This window comes from Chaetodon auriga, chromosome 16, assembly GCF_051107435.1.
Source record: "Chaetodon auriga isolate fChaAug3 chromosome 16, fChaAug3.hap1, whole genome shotgun sequence".
NCBI classification, from domain to species: Eukaryota; Metazoa; Chordata; class Actinopteri; order Chaetodontiformes; family Chaetodontidae; genus Chaetodon; species Chaetodon auriga.
The window spans coordinates 12,863,068-12,878,218 of NC_135089.1; the positions used below are offsets into that span (position 1 = coordinate 12,863,068).

General features: G+C 41.3%; 2 protein-coding genes across 2 annotated transcripts; both read right to left on the minus strand.

Moving 5' to 3' along the window:
- Window positions 1–5,926: 5,926 nt before the first annotated feature.
- On the minus strand, window positions 5,927–6,769 carry LOC143333860 (myeloid-associated differentiation marker homolog). Its single transcript, XM_076752227.1, has one exon. It carries the CDS (start codon window positions 6,767–6,769, stop codon window positions 5,927–5,929), a length of 843 nt encoding a protein of 280 aa, XP_076608342.1.
- A 1,614-nt stretch (window positions 6,770–8,383) lies between these two features.
- LOC143334664 (myeloid-associated differentiation marker-like) lies at window positions 8,384–9,617 on the minus strand. The gene is made up of 2 exons (XM_076753555.1): window positions 9,351–9,617; window positions 8,384–8,968 (listed from the first exon to the last, which is right to left on the minus strand). The coding sequence occupies exons 1-2, from the start codon at window positions 9,615–9,617 to the stop codon at window positions 8,384–8,386; spliced, it is 852 nt and encodes a 283-aa protein (XP_076609670.1).
- Window positions 9,618–15,151: the final 5,534 nt, after the last annotated feature.

Sequence of the window (15,151 nt, forward strand, 5' to 3'; positions counted from 1 at the left end):
GCTAATGCAGTCTAATATAACAACACTGTAATAAATCCAGGTTTTAATCTACTCTCATTAATATGAATGGGGCGGACATAATATTTGAAACATGTAAGTTGAGTTTTATATTACTAGGATTAAACTGTAGAGCCTTAGGCTGACTGGGAAGTTTGATAATTCACAGACCTGCAACAGTGATGCGTAAATTAGTGTCATCTAACATAATCTCCACCATGTTCACCACATGCTGGCATGATGTGAAACATAAAATATTGCTGTAGATGGGACTGCAGCAACTCCGTCAGCTGAATGCACATTGTACTACTTCAAGGCAGAACCAAAATAATCACTTGAGATATGTGTTTGTTTTAAGGGATTTGCAGTGTTAACTGGAAGCCAGCCTGTCGTCAATGAGCTGAAACGCTCACAATTAAAGTTGACTGAGCAGTAAATTGCTTCCTTATAAACTACTGTGCTGTGTTACTACTACTCTACCTGAAGTACATGTCCAGGTTTCTCCTTGCTCTCTGTCCTTCTCTTGCTCAAATGAGTCACTCTGGCTACAACCAGTTTGCATCAAGCTTCCTCTCTCCGGGCATGTGCACTGAGATGATATCAGAGTGGTGTCAGTCACCGACTTAGTCTGGCTGATGACAAAAAGCTCAAGGATCGATGGGAGCCCACTCTCGATGGTAACAGGAGTGCTACTTGTGTGTGTGTGTGTGTGTGTGTGTGTGTGTGTGTGTGGTGTTTGTGTGGCCAGCAGGAGCTCTACATCAAACAAACTGATACTCCACCTCTGTTCACCAAGAGGAGACAGAAATGTGTGTGTGTGTGTTTGTTTGGAGGGGAAGGTTGATTGGAGGAGAAAGACAGAAAAAAGGAGAAGAAGGAAGGACAACTCTGTGGCTGAGACTGAGGTTAGAAGATAAAACAACGATCTCTGTGCCTGTATGGTCAGCAGTCACCTGTGCACATTGCCTCTGTCTCAGCCACGATCTACAGATCTACAGTATCTGAGATAAAATGGCCATTTGGAAAACATTGTCGACTCTCTGTTGATGGGCGGGTCAGCTTTGAAAGGCTTTTTGTTTATACCAAACATACATGCAGCATCCTGTGCCTAAAGTTGGCACTGGGCTGTAGTCAGCTGTCTCAGCCAACAAATCTAGTTATTTGCTTAATGCTGTCACTGCTTTTGAAGTTTGAAGTTTCACTGACTTTCTCTATGGCACACTGCTCCATGGCTCAGGCTGTGTTGGTTTCTGAAGGATATACTATACATTATAATACACACAGTTATTTCCATCACCCTGCAGGCTGTTGCTACTGGCTAACAGTTTGCGGTCTTTGATACAAGGTGGCGTTTGTAGCCACACTTTGGCTACATATATCATCTTAGCCAGCATGAGCTGTGACTGAGCCCCGTTAGTAATCTGTGGAAGACTGAGTTACTGCAGTGTGATTTGGTTTGTGGTGATTTGACAGAAAACATTTGGGGCTGCTGAAAGAGAAAGAAGTCATTCTAGGTAACAAAAACAACAACAATTCTCAAAATCCGCACGATACAAAATTCAAGCCACTATGAACTTGAGCAAAACAGATAAATTAAAGTCCCTGCTGTTGCACCCATGAAACTAATCATTTCATGCAAATTCATTACGCAGATCAGGTCATTTGATTTTGGTCGTGCCATTTCTCATTGCATGTGGGATTTACTGTATTATAAAGCAATACTACTGTGTTTTCATTCTGATTAACTTATTACATGCAGCAGAAAAAAGCTAATTGATTTGATAAAGCAGACTGGAGAACTATTTTAGGACCAGAACAATATGGATTAAATATTGTCCTCGAAATGTTTTCCCTAATTTGGACACTATTAAAAATGCAAACTGAACATCATTCAAGCATCAAAATGGTTCATTTAGAGGCTCCACAGTTCCACAGTTTGAAGGCATTAGAGTACTCATTCATGTTCTTTCCCCATTATGCTAATAAACTTAATATTCCTGCTAACAAAGCCTGTTTGTACTGTTTCCTGAGGGGCAAATCAGGGGAATTAATTAGGAAATTCTGAAGGGCTGTATGTTACTACTTAAGTAGACTGATTTGACAGCCAAAATTATAACGTGTCAGGATGCCACCTTTTAAAGCAATTTCCGGGTAGATGAGGGAAGGATTTTCTAAAAGCAGACATGTTATTAAGCATTTAGGCAACATTTGGCTTTAACAGAAGTGACAGTGCCAGCCTGTATTTAACTCCCCAGGCTGCAGAAAAGGAAGATCAAGGGAGCTGAAAATAACCCCCCCAGAAGTCAGGTGAGCATACATGAGAGAAGACTGTTAAAGAAAGTCATTATGACTCGCCGAGACAAATAAACATCTTACAGGCTTGGAGAAAAAAAAAATACTGTCTACAAACCAGTTTGTTATTCTGGTTTAAAGAAGTGCTTTTATTGAAATAGGATTATTAGCACCAAATCAAGAGGATACAAAACATTTCTCTGCTGTGAAACACTTCTGTTAAAAAGTCTTTGTTTAAGACATGCTCTTTGTTAAAATGACAAAATGAATCAGCTCAGCTGGCAGTGAATAATTGGGGTTCTGGTTAGGTTCTATTTTTCCAGTGTGGAAATGAAATGCACATCATACTTAGATATGTGTAATCAAACCTACCTAATCGTGTTTTTATTTTTTGACACACTGAAATGGAGGAAAGACCCATCACAGCCTGGTCCTGTTCCTCCCCTTCAAGAAGGCTAACAATAACAGAATCGTGAGCGAACTTCAAGACGTGTCCGTTCATACAGTTGCTGCGACACTCATTAGAGTGCATGTTGTCTGAACATAGATCATGTGCATGACACACGAGCCTCCCACACACACAACCATAATTAGCATCACCACCTGGGTCATGTTCTTTGTACATGGATAATTGAGTATTGAATTGGTTGTTGGTGGTTTGACATGGGGGCCTGGATCTTTCAGTTCCTTGAAGCTGGCTTGAAATCAATGTCAGGCTGCTGCCAGAGAAGATAAGGACTTGTTTTCACACACAGCATATAAATTTAAGACTGCTTTTCTATATTGTATAGACAGTCAAGTCAATTTTATTTTATATAGTTCAATCACAAATTAGCCTTAAAAAAATCCCCAGTACAAACATGCAGGTGGATTCACACACAGACACAGACACACACACACACACACAGACAAACACACACACAGACACACACAAACACAGACACACAGACACACACACACAGACACACACACAGACACACACACAGACACACACACACACACACACACACACACACACACACACATTTTTTTTCAAATATAAGGTGCAGTGAAGCCGTACCAACCAATTTGCGGTGATTCATTTTCACAGTGTCCTCCTCTGATTGCTGCACAGTTGAATTAAAGGTCAGTAATCAGAGGAGAAATTTAATGGAAGATAATGACCACGAAAAAGGGAACAGAGTAGGTGTGAGTCCGAGTGACTCATACGCTGTTACTCTTACAACTGTCGTGCTCGTCTCAGCGGATCACAGCATGTGGCTAGAAAAGGATGTTGGAAGCTCAGATTTCAGGGCAGTGCATGTCATTACACTCCACATATACATACTAATTACATGCATTATACATATTGTATGCAGTATAGACACAAGTAAGTAAACTGAATCCTTTGACTGAAATATTGAAGAAAAGGATCAATAGAGGATGACAGAAGGTGAGGAGAGACCTTTTATTCCATGTCCAGTGGATATGAAAACTGATGCTCACTTCCAGCTACTTTTACATCTCAGACACAAACAACTTCAACAAAATTAAGATGTGCATTTATGATAGATTTTGGCCCCATTTCTCTGATGTTTAAAAGCCTGCACTGATCAGCATGATGGGTTTTCACAACTGAAGGTCAGGTTTGGTACCTTTAAAAGAGCATAACTACCAGACCAGAAGCCCAGTTTTGCTGGAACTTGAGGGGTGATGCATCTTGTCAGTGATCGCCCCAAAGGGCCTTCCTTGGATGAAATTAAGTGTAATTACAAAATTGGTATAAATAAAGAGGAAAGTTTTCCATTATTGTTTATTTTATTGGCGATGTACTGAAAATAGCGTAGATCCCAGCTGTTAATGAACAAAAGATGGTGAAATATGGGGTATTGAAAAACTTTTGACCGTGTATTTGTCAGGCAGTAACATGTAAAACAATGTGAGTTTTGACAATCAAGGTAAAACATAGAGAGGATTTAAAGACATTTAACTTGATTCAGTTTGAAACATAAAAAACTGAAGGGCAACACTTCAGCGTTAATAAGCACTATATAAATGTAAATGGTTTGTCACCATGCACTAGTAAGCAGATATAAGTCTTCATTAATGCATTTGTCAAACTTCTCCACTGGGCACCAACGAGTGGAGGCTGCTGTAGAACGGCAAATGAATGACAATACTGTAAAACACAGTTATAATAATATATGTTTTCATAAAGGTTTTAATTATTGACAAATACTGTATATTCATTAACACTGGAAATAGTGTGTTATAGAAAATCAGGCAATGGTTACAGTGGTTTTGAATTGTGAATATAATTGTAAATTAAAGGGACTATGAAAAAATATGCGTGTGATACACCACTAGGTGGATTTTGTCTCCTTTTATACTACTTCTTTGTTCCTGTCACTCTTGCCCCATGTTGGTACTGCACCTTCATACTCTCATGTACTTTTCATGCCTGCACAGTTTGACACAGAAATATATCTATGGATTACATGGTTTAGTTGTAGACTCTGCACTCTGCAGTTTCCTGCAGTGTCTGACACATGTAGTCTGCTGATCGAAACCTGGTCTGTCTTTCTGACTGACTGACATGAGAAGAAAGGCTAAATTTCCATGCTTCAGTAGCTTCATTTCACCTCAGTACACTCACACAGATTGGTGTGTCAGGTAGCACAATAGCTGTAGGATTACAAGTGAGATTTAAGTGACGTTTCCAATTGGTTAAAGAAAGAAAATAATTAATTGACGTCATACTTTGTAACTTTCCACCACATAAGGGAGGAAGAATAGAAGCTAAACTAGAAAAAAAGAAAGATAACACCTTCAACAAATCCAGCTCTATGTGCTGCCTGCAGCTGCCTGCTGATGAAAGGATTTGCTTTTTCACTTTCCCACATATCCTTCCAAAGTCTGGAAATATCTTGCTGTCTCTCTCCTCCCTCTCTGTCTCTACCTCTATCTCATCAATCTCCCTGTCTTTGTTCTTTTCTCTCTCTTGTTCCTTCTCTTTCCACCCCATCTCATCTTTCATTGGCTGCCCTGTTTGCCTGTCAGTCCTCATGTGCTGCATTCGTTTTACGTATACCTGTCATCAATGCCTGACACCAGGCAATTAATCATCACAAAATGCAGTACACAGTGTTTTCATCAATCAGTCTTCTTGTCTAACTCTGCAAGAATTCCAATAAGCATATTACCCAAAATGTCAAACTAGTCCTTTAATCAGCAAGCTGCAGCACTCACAAATGAACAGATAACAACACACATAGATTTACGTGTGGCATAATTTGACTATCAACCAGTGTAATAAAGTTAATTAAGAGCTAAGTATTATTACCTGTGCTGTGTGATAACTCTTTGTGCGTCAGGATCCAAAGTTCTACCGTGCTATTTTTCATTTTTATGACAGTGATACTACAGTTTTAATCATTAACTAACTCTACTTCTTTTCCACACTATAGACATCTAACATTTCATTATTGTAATCACTCTTTAAGAGCATTTGATGCACGGCAGTATCAGAATATATACATTACATTATGTACAAAACAACAACAATTCATCTTTGAAAAGTTTCACAGTTCACAGAGCACCTGTGGCGCAGTAGAAAACGCTGCTTCAGTCCTCTCTGTTCATATTCATTCAAACCCAGTTAGTCTTGGTTGCTCATACAGAACACAAGGCGTATAGAGTAGGCAGAGTCCAGGATGTAAACGATACAGTTGAGGATTGTCATCAAGGTGACAACCAAAAGTTTATCCCAGGCCTCGCCAGTGGGACTGTTAGTGGTGGGGAAGCTGTACAGTGGCCAGATCACCATAGCTGTCGTATACATAGCTGCTGCCAAAACGTTATAGACGATCACTAGCTTGTCAAAGGAGAATGGAAAATAAGAGGTCAGCCGTCCCAGGGTGAGCAGGATTATAAGGATCACAAAAATGAAGCACAAGATGTACACAGACACGCACCACTGCAGTCCTGGGGAGCTGAACTGGTTTGTCTCCAAGGACGTGAAGATGAGACAGGCAAGGAACGTTTCCAGCATCTTCATTATGCCGGGCAATGTGGAGAGGAACCCGCTGGTCTGCCCAATTGGATGAAGGCGAGTATAGACCACTTCCGCTGTGTACATTCCAAAACACACCCAGGACACCACAGAGGCAGTGATTTGAAGATGGCAGGTCTTGCAGGTGAAAAAGGTGGGGTACATGATGGAGACGGCAAGGCACATGAGGCTCGCCAGCATAGCGAAGGCAGCCGTGAAATCATCCCAGGCGAAAGGCAATTTGGTGTTGACAGTGGTGAACTCCAGGATGACAATGAGAAAGGTGAAGAAGAAGCAGAAGCACCAGGTGAACATGCACCATGCCCAGTAGGTGGACAAGACATGTCCCTCATATGCCACCAGGCTAAAAGAGATACAAGTGAGGATGACCGCCATTATTCGCATGATGCCCACAGGCTGGGTGACTGCCCGCAACTCCACACGGACCATGGCTGGACAGAATGAGTCTGTTTGTCCTAAAAAAAATGTGCCTTGTTTTGTTTCCAAAGTCAGCCGATTCTGCTCAGCATATCTCTCAGTACCATGAAGATCCTGCTGAAGAAATCCATCTAGACAAGAGCCGCAGCATGTTCTCTGAAAATGAAACTCAAAGAGTGGTGGCGCATAGTCAAACAGAGCATCCTGTGCTTATCTTTACACTTTATGGTCCCTGTGTGACTCCACCGATTGGATACTGGTGGGGTGTTGTCATATTCACCTTATGCTGCACACACTGGACTCTGGTCTTCAGCTCAAGCCTGATTCAGAAGCAAATCTCCAACACAGTGATGGGGTGTAGGTCACATCCTGAGGAAAATCTTGAGTTCTTGAATTTGTGTGATTTATTGTTCCTGGGTAGCACAAAGGGACAAGGAGGGAGAGCTCTTTTTGTGGATTTTATGATATAAAGATTATATCTGAGATGCTAAAAAAAAGTTGAATGTTCAGCATCTTTAATAGAATCTGCCCCCACACAAACTATGGTGGGATGTTGTTGTGTTTTAACTGAAGCTTTGTGATTTTATTTTGTTACACCAGTGTTCACATTGCACACAACCTAAAGGAAAACTATGAAAACAGCCTTTTTGTTCATTGTACCAAAAACCAAAAAATCACTCTCTCCATCCTTCTCAGTCTTTTCTTTCATTCTTCTTCTGGTCCTTTTCTTCACTTCCTCTCTCTTGACTTCTCTTTGCAAGAGCATTCTAAAATCCACTCCTAACTTCTTTGTTCTTTCCATTTTGACTGCAGAGAGCAGTTATGCCTTGACTGACCAAAGGTTATGTAACTTGAGATTTCTCATGGCTGTTACTGATACCATTAACATAAGCACATGCAAGTGTGTGTGTGTGTGTAATCCTGACTCACTTGCTATTGCTATATTACAAGAGGGCTTAACATACAAATAAGTGAACCGCTACTCTCTATTTTTCCTTTCATCATTAAAGGGAAGTGTGTTATAGAAACATGGCTTTGTGCCTTAGGGTTTCAGGTTATGCACACTTTGACACACCTTTGCAAACATCCTTTGAGAGAGCGGGGCAGGTCCCAGTCCTTACCTATGTAACCATTAAACAGATTCTTTAACCATTAAACACAATCATACATTTATGATCTATTCATTTAGTCATGGCAGAAGTGCAGAGGTGCTATAAAACCAAATGATAGAGATGTCCATGGTGTTGTAAGAATGTGCAATAACCCCACATTTTTATCACATTTTATTTATATTTCACATTCTGAGATCGACAAAAATACGCGCTTGAGGCTGACACATTCGTGTCATTGCTGTATCAAAATAAGAGACTTAACAAGGATCATATGAAAATCTTAAAGGAAGAAAAAGGGGAAGAGGTGAAATTAGGATTTACATCTGCCTCCCTTAGATCAAATTCACAACAAACCAGAGTGTGTTCGGGTCATCATGAAAATAACATGGAAATAAAATGTTTAACAAAAGTTGTACGAGGGATTCTGTACAGTACATAAAATTCTCCTACAATCTTTGAGTTTAAGAGGACTTCAAACATTTCCCCCAGCTGAAATATGAGGAGTATTTTCAACCTATGTCCTGCTCACGAAGAAGACCAGCTTAAAGGAATAAACTGTATCCACAATGTAAGCAACAAGGTTGAAACAGGTCAAGAAAGAGACAACTGCTAAGTTATTCCATGCACACACACGTCCACAGTTGTCGGGCTTGGGGTTGTTCTGGAAGCTGTACAACGGCCAGATAACCACAGCTGTAATGTACATCAGCACTGCCATGATATTGCAGCCTGTCAGGACTTTATCAAAAGGTGCAGGGAAGAGAGACAGAAGGCGGCAGATGGTAAAAATGATGACAATAAAGGCAAAAATGAAGCAAATGGAGTAGACAGAGACACACCACTGGAGCCCTGGGAACTTAGAGTAGAAGTCGTAGTCCAAGCAGGTGAAGATGATGCACGCCGTAAAAGCCTCCAGAACCTTGAGGAGGCCCGGGATTGTGGACAGGAATCCACTGATCTCACCAGGTTTAGCCCGGGTCAGCCCAACCTCGACGGCGTACAGGATGAAGGCCAGAAAGGAAGTAACAGTGGCACCGACCTGTTTGCTGCAGATAGAGCATGAGAAGAAGGTAGGATAGATAATGGATGCTGCCAGCACCTGCATGAGAGAAAGGTGAAAAGAAAGAGTGAAACAATCATGTATGATTATGAGAACCATACTGCATTAACCTTTTAGCACCACTAAATAAACATGCATATTTACGCAGGCCTGATGTCAAAGTTGTGGATTGGGACCAAAATTACATTGTGTAATGTGATCAGTCAAAAATACTGTTTATCAAAACTCACATACTGTATTAGTTTAAAAAGTGTTCTCATTCATTTTGTTCCTAAATTTATTTACTCCTGCAAAATAATCCCAAAGAGAGTGATGTTAAGTAATAGCAGCGAGTCACTCATGTATTTCACCAACAACCAGTGAGACGTTTATCCTGAAAATATCTGTGAACAAAGACAAACAAAGTAAAAATAGCACCCACCATTAAGGTAGCCAGCATGGCAAAAGCGGTCGTGAAGTCGTTCCAGGAGATGGGCAACTTAGCATTGAGGGTGGTCAGTTCCAGGAGGAGTATGAGAAAGGTGATGCAGAAGCAGAAGCACCATACGAACATAGACCACGTCCAGAAGGAGAAAGTGCTGTGGCCCGCTGATGCTACGAGGCTGAAGGTGATGCAGGTGAAAACCACCTCCAGTAACCTCACAATGCCCACGGGCGCCGTCAGTGTCTTGACTTCCAGTGTGACCATGATGATTGTAATCCTGTGCTCCGTTCACGGCGGTTCTCGATAGATGCTTGATTAGATAATCTCTCACCTCCTCACCAGCTCTTCTCCCCTATCCTCGTTGATGTAATATCTTTTTTCTTGTATTTTCTTGAACAGCTCTTTGGTTTTCATCCGTCCTTGCCCCTCATGCTGTTGTTGCTGCCTGAATATTTACGACGGACAGAGAGCAGGTGAATGAGGAACCTCAGGCCGCGCCTGTGTTCCGCCCTATCAGACCTTCTTCCTCAAATGGCCATTAGTCAAACGTCTAATGCGCAAGTGCCTGACAGAGTTATATGTAGTGATTTTGTTGGAGGGCAGCTGTCAGTTGTTCACTTTCATTTGCTTATCAGTTTGGCTTGGCTTGGTCAAAAAAAATTCTGATCATTAGAGCAATTATGTATGACAGGAACTACACCTTATGAACCAGAGGGCAGGGTTGTCACTTGTATAATGTTTGCTTACTTGGTGGCACGCCTGCCTATCAAACCTGTAAATGTGTTACAGGAGGCTTAAGGTTAGGCCTTTGCACTGCAGCAGAAAATGTTAACAGGAAATAACTGTCTTTCACTGGATAAAGAAAATGTAAGTGTGAGAAACTGCAACAAGAAACAAGATCCAAGAATGGGATAGAAGTTGTGGTTTATGGGCTAATCGATTATGGGAGATAAATTACTGTTCAAAATGAAAACTAATCGACTGCTAGCGGTCAGACTGCAAACAGCAAACACACACACAAGCAGCTTTAACAACTTCAGGTGAAAGTCGTGTTAAAATGTCTACTTGTCAAACTTTAAATGAGCTATTTAACTTGTGAATGTGATCATCAAGGGAATTCTGAATCAGGTTCTCATCTTAGACAGATCAACTGGCTGCTGTGTGGGTGCAACACAATGGAGACACGTAGATTAAACAAGTCCATAAAACATCTAACAGTTAACAACGAATACTGAAAGTGAAGGAAAGAGAGCATGACTGTACTTTAAATTACTGCTAAGTTTGATTCATTTTTGTGTACTTGTTTACATCTGCACATCTCATGACTAGATTACTAGTTTGATGCTTTCTCCATTTTGGAAAAACTCTCAGAAAACATATTATTGCAGAGATTGTCTTAGATTAAATAGGGCATGTGTGGGTAATGTGTGTGTGTGTGTCTGTATGAGAGGTATTGACGTGTGTGTAGTGATTCTTGTCAGGTAGGTGTGTAGAGAAATGAGTATGACGTGTGGTGGAGAGAAAAGCACCCCAGCACATAGTGTTAGTGTTATATATACAGTGTTGGCACGGTGGCAACACTGTCGCCTCACAGCAAGGTCCCGGGTTCGAATCTCGCTGCGGGCACCAGGTGTGTCCTCCACCATGCTTCGGTGCCTGCTGCTCGAGGAGGGCCTTTCTGTGTGGAGTTTGCATGTTCTCCCCGTGTTCACCTGGGGTATCCTCCGTAAAAATATACCCCCACTAAAAACATGCAAGAAGATCACCACCTGACCAATGGTGACGCAACAGAATGGGTCCCCGGGCGCCGGTCTGGCTGCCCACCGCTCCTGGTCTGCCGCGGAGGAGGGACGACCAGGATGGGTCAAAAGCGGAAGGCAAATTTCACCTCCGTGTGCCGTGTTTCCGACCATGTGTGTGTGACAAATAAAGGGGAATGTCTCCCCCCGATTCTTCTTCTTCTTATAGTGATAATCAACATAATGCAACCACTAAAACATACGACTACTACTAATAAAATGGTCATTTTAATGATATAATAACACTAAAGTAATTATGATATATAATACAATATAATCTAATAATAGCCAAACGCAAAATTGCAGTGTCACCTAGAGACATTATAGCATGGAGCATAGCATGACAATAAAGTATCTGTGTTTACCTTTTGTGACTGTGGCCAGGTTTCTGTCTCAAGCTCAGCTCATGTTTAGAATCATAATCAAGGACAGATCTTAATGTATGTATGTGCAGAAATCTCTGGCCATCGAAGGTCACAATATTCCAATAATGAAGGCTGTTCCTGGATCATTGGGGAGTGCTAAAAGCAGGATGTCCCAACTATAATTTATAGTCCAGTCACAATTCAGAACTCAGCTCAAGGCACAATCATAGGGATCAAACAACAAAGTCAAAATATTCTCATGATGAAGAAAAGCCTCCCTGAATTTATTTTAAGATCCACTGGATTTTTTTTTTTTTTTTTCCAGGGCATATATTATTTGCTTAAACCAGTTGGTGGTGCTGGTGTACAGCTCCTGTATGCAGCAATATGAACACACTTTCAAAACAGGGTTGGAGACCAAAACATATTGTCTATGAATTAGCACAGCCAATAGCTGTCACATCAGTTACGTGCATGCCACGAAGAAACAAGGTGTCATCAGCGAAAGATCAACATTAAGTTCCCAAAGGAATTAAAACAATATTTCATCTTGTAAACATGCACATTGTTCAAATGAAACCTAAAGTGGATGAATCTTCCTCCCTTTTGTGACTCGCTCCTATTTTACATTTTTATTACTTTCACACATCTGGTAACAAACAGGAGGTGACATCATAGTTGCCACTGAAAGCACAAGTTCGTTTGACCTTTCAGCAGAGATGCAGCCCCCATACTTGTATATTGAGTCATACTGCCATGGTCTGTTGAACGGATAACTGGATGAGAAACTACGCACAAATGGCTTTTGTTCAGGAAAAGCCTTTAAACTGCAGACAAACACACTCACAAACACGGTTCTTGTTGGAACCTGTACCAAAAGGTTTGGCCTCCCACTTAAATAACTCTTAATGTTTGAAACGACAGTGGTGTAATACAGCAATACTGTTAAACATGCAGTGGACTTCTCCCCCGGGAAATCTTAATGTTTCTGTAAAAGCTGAACTGTCCTTAAATTTCCAGTCATGACTTAAAGGTAAACGCTTATAAGTTAAAAAGCAGCTTCTGTGTATGGCACTATTTTCTCTGCCCCTGTGGATCATCGTGTGAAACCTCAGCAGTGTAGAGGTTGCTGTTAAACCTCAGGTGTTTGCAATGTTCACAGGTATGAATCTTAAAAACTATAAGCAAATATCTGACCTCAGAAGCATAAGCAGCATCACTGAAACTGTCTGCTGCTGAAATCATGTAAGCATTTACCCAGACAGATTTTTCAATACTGTGGATTGCATCATGCAGATCTGATGCAAACGTGACACGAATCGTGTACTAAAAAGAAGACTTTCAAAAGCACTCCCATTTTTGTCACCTGTATTTGATTGATGGTCCCGCTTTTCATCCCTCCTCCCGGCCTCTGAGCCTTCTTTGTGTTTTCTCCTAACTTATCTTTCACACTCAGAGCACCATTTATTTAAGCAACACTCGTACGGAAGGTACACTGTGAAAAGAAACTGGAATGAGAGATTGAAGACACAAAGTTTCAAATAACAAGGTGGAGAGAGGCAGAGAGGACAGAGGAGGACGGGAGGTGATGACGCTGTCAAAACTATTTGTCTGCTTTCCAAAAGAAAGCTCTCTGAAAAGACAGAGAAGAAAATCTCTGGTTCTGACCTTAAAGACATATCCCACAGTTACAGATAGTCGACAGAGACAAGGGCACGATAAATGAGTGTCAGTAGAGTCTATGGTTAAAGTGCCGTGTGCCAGGTGTACACTCACATGTTCCTGCTGTCTGAGTTTTCTGGTAGAGGAGTGCTGTGTTTTCTAATTTCTTTTATGAACCGATATTGCATTTTCTGTTTTCCGACATTCTTCCAAAGTTGATTTATTTTTGTTAAAAGCACACTGTGCATTCACTCACTGCATGCACTTGTTTAATCAAATGTGATATGTTGCACTTCAGGCTCGGTAAGTGATCCTTACTCTTAAACTGGCATGAATGTAAATGCAGAGAGGCTTCGGAGCAGAAAGTGGTGTTTTAGTTGCATTTTTTATATCAATTCTGCTTTTTGTCCTTTAAAGAAGATGATGTAGTCATGATGCCATGCAACCAAGTCTGACCATTGTATCATAACTCATCAGAAATGTCTGTATACTTTAATCCCTGTGCAACATTTCACAGACACAATCTAAGATTATTTGGGCAGTTGTGTTTGGGATAAGTTTGGAGCTCGAATCACATTCTTGTCAGCCATTCAAAATCTGCTGCACATCTCACACAGCTGAAAACTGAATCTGCAGACACATTCGCATTTTGAATGTAATACTCAGGGACATTATCACACAGATGAAAATCTTTCTGCCTCACTCGGTGCTCTGTTTCCTGCCGCATGGAAAACGGTCGAAAATGAGAAGGACATGAGTTAACGTGTATTTTGAAAGACTTGAATGAACATGTCTAAAATCCCAATATAATACAGGTAAGACTCTCATGAAGAAAAACAGCATCCTTATGAAGAACAGAAACAATATGTCATTATAAATCTGATCACTTATCCTGCCAAAAAAGGTGTTAGTTGCAATTCCTGCCATTTTTAAAGGTAGATGTGCTCTGAGGGCCACATCCCCATGTGTCTAACATCACTAGCAAGCCCAGGATGTGCTTTTCACCGTGCATTAGGGCTCGCAGTGACTCCATGCGTGGTTATTCCATGGTCTGGAATAAAGCAAATTGAATTCAACCGATGATGCTCTCTGCATTGTCTTTAGGGCAAAGATAAGCTTCCTCCTCTGACTCCTTGTGGATAGCCTGCTTACTGTTTCAGTGCAACCAGTCATGAAGCAAGAGTCTTGTTAATGACATAGTTTTGTGTTTCTGGACCACTGCATTAGCATGAAATGAGTAGCTGAGTGATTCCCAGGCAGCTGTATGACCATTAATCCAATCACTCATTTATACTTGCAGCAGAAACAAGAAGAAGAAGAAGGATGTGGTAATGCACGCTGAAACACAACCGAAGCAGTCACCAAGAGCTGAAGCAGAAAAACATCTGCATCTAAGACTTCTCGGCTGCAGATGTCACAGTCAGATGAGCTCTGTGTGTTCCAGTCTTCCTGCTAAGTGTCCTTTAACTGACCCAACATCCTGCATTCCCTGCATACAGAGAGAAAACCAGAGACAGAGATTTTCATGTTGCAATTATGCTGACCTCTGGTGGCCAAAAAATCCTTTTCTCCGGATTTGAAGGCAGAGCAGCACCTTCCCATGTCTGCCTCTGATTATCAGCGTGGCTGTCGCACAGTGCATTCCAGATGTGAATGGTCATGTTCTTGTGATAGTCCTGTGACCTCTCAGTATCCTCGGTCCTCCAAACGGTCAGCAGGGCTTCATGTGTCAAAGTCATGTGTTGAGCGGTGGATCATTCACACTGACTTAGTGTGTGGCAGAGAATGTCTGGATAAGCATGGTTGTACACACACTGATAAATATTTAGAATTGTGAAAGAGTGTGGTATGTTTCCCTAAAACACTTCAGAGAGGAAGGAGAGACAGGATCACACTCACAAGTGCAACAAGAGCTGCAGAGAAGTCCTGCTTGGGGAGAACAGAAAAATTCACACATTACTCTCCTCTGCAT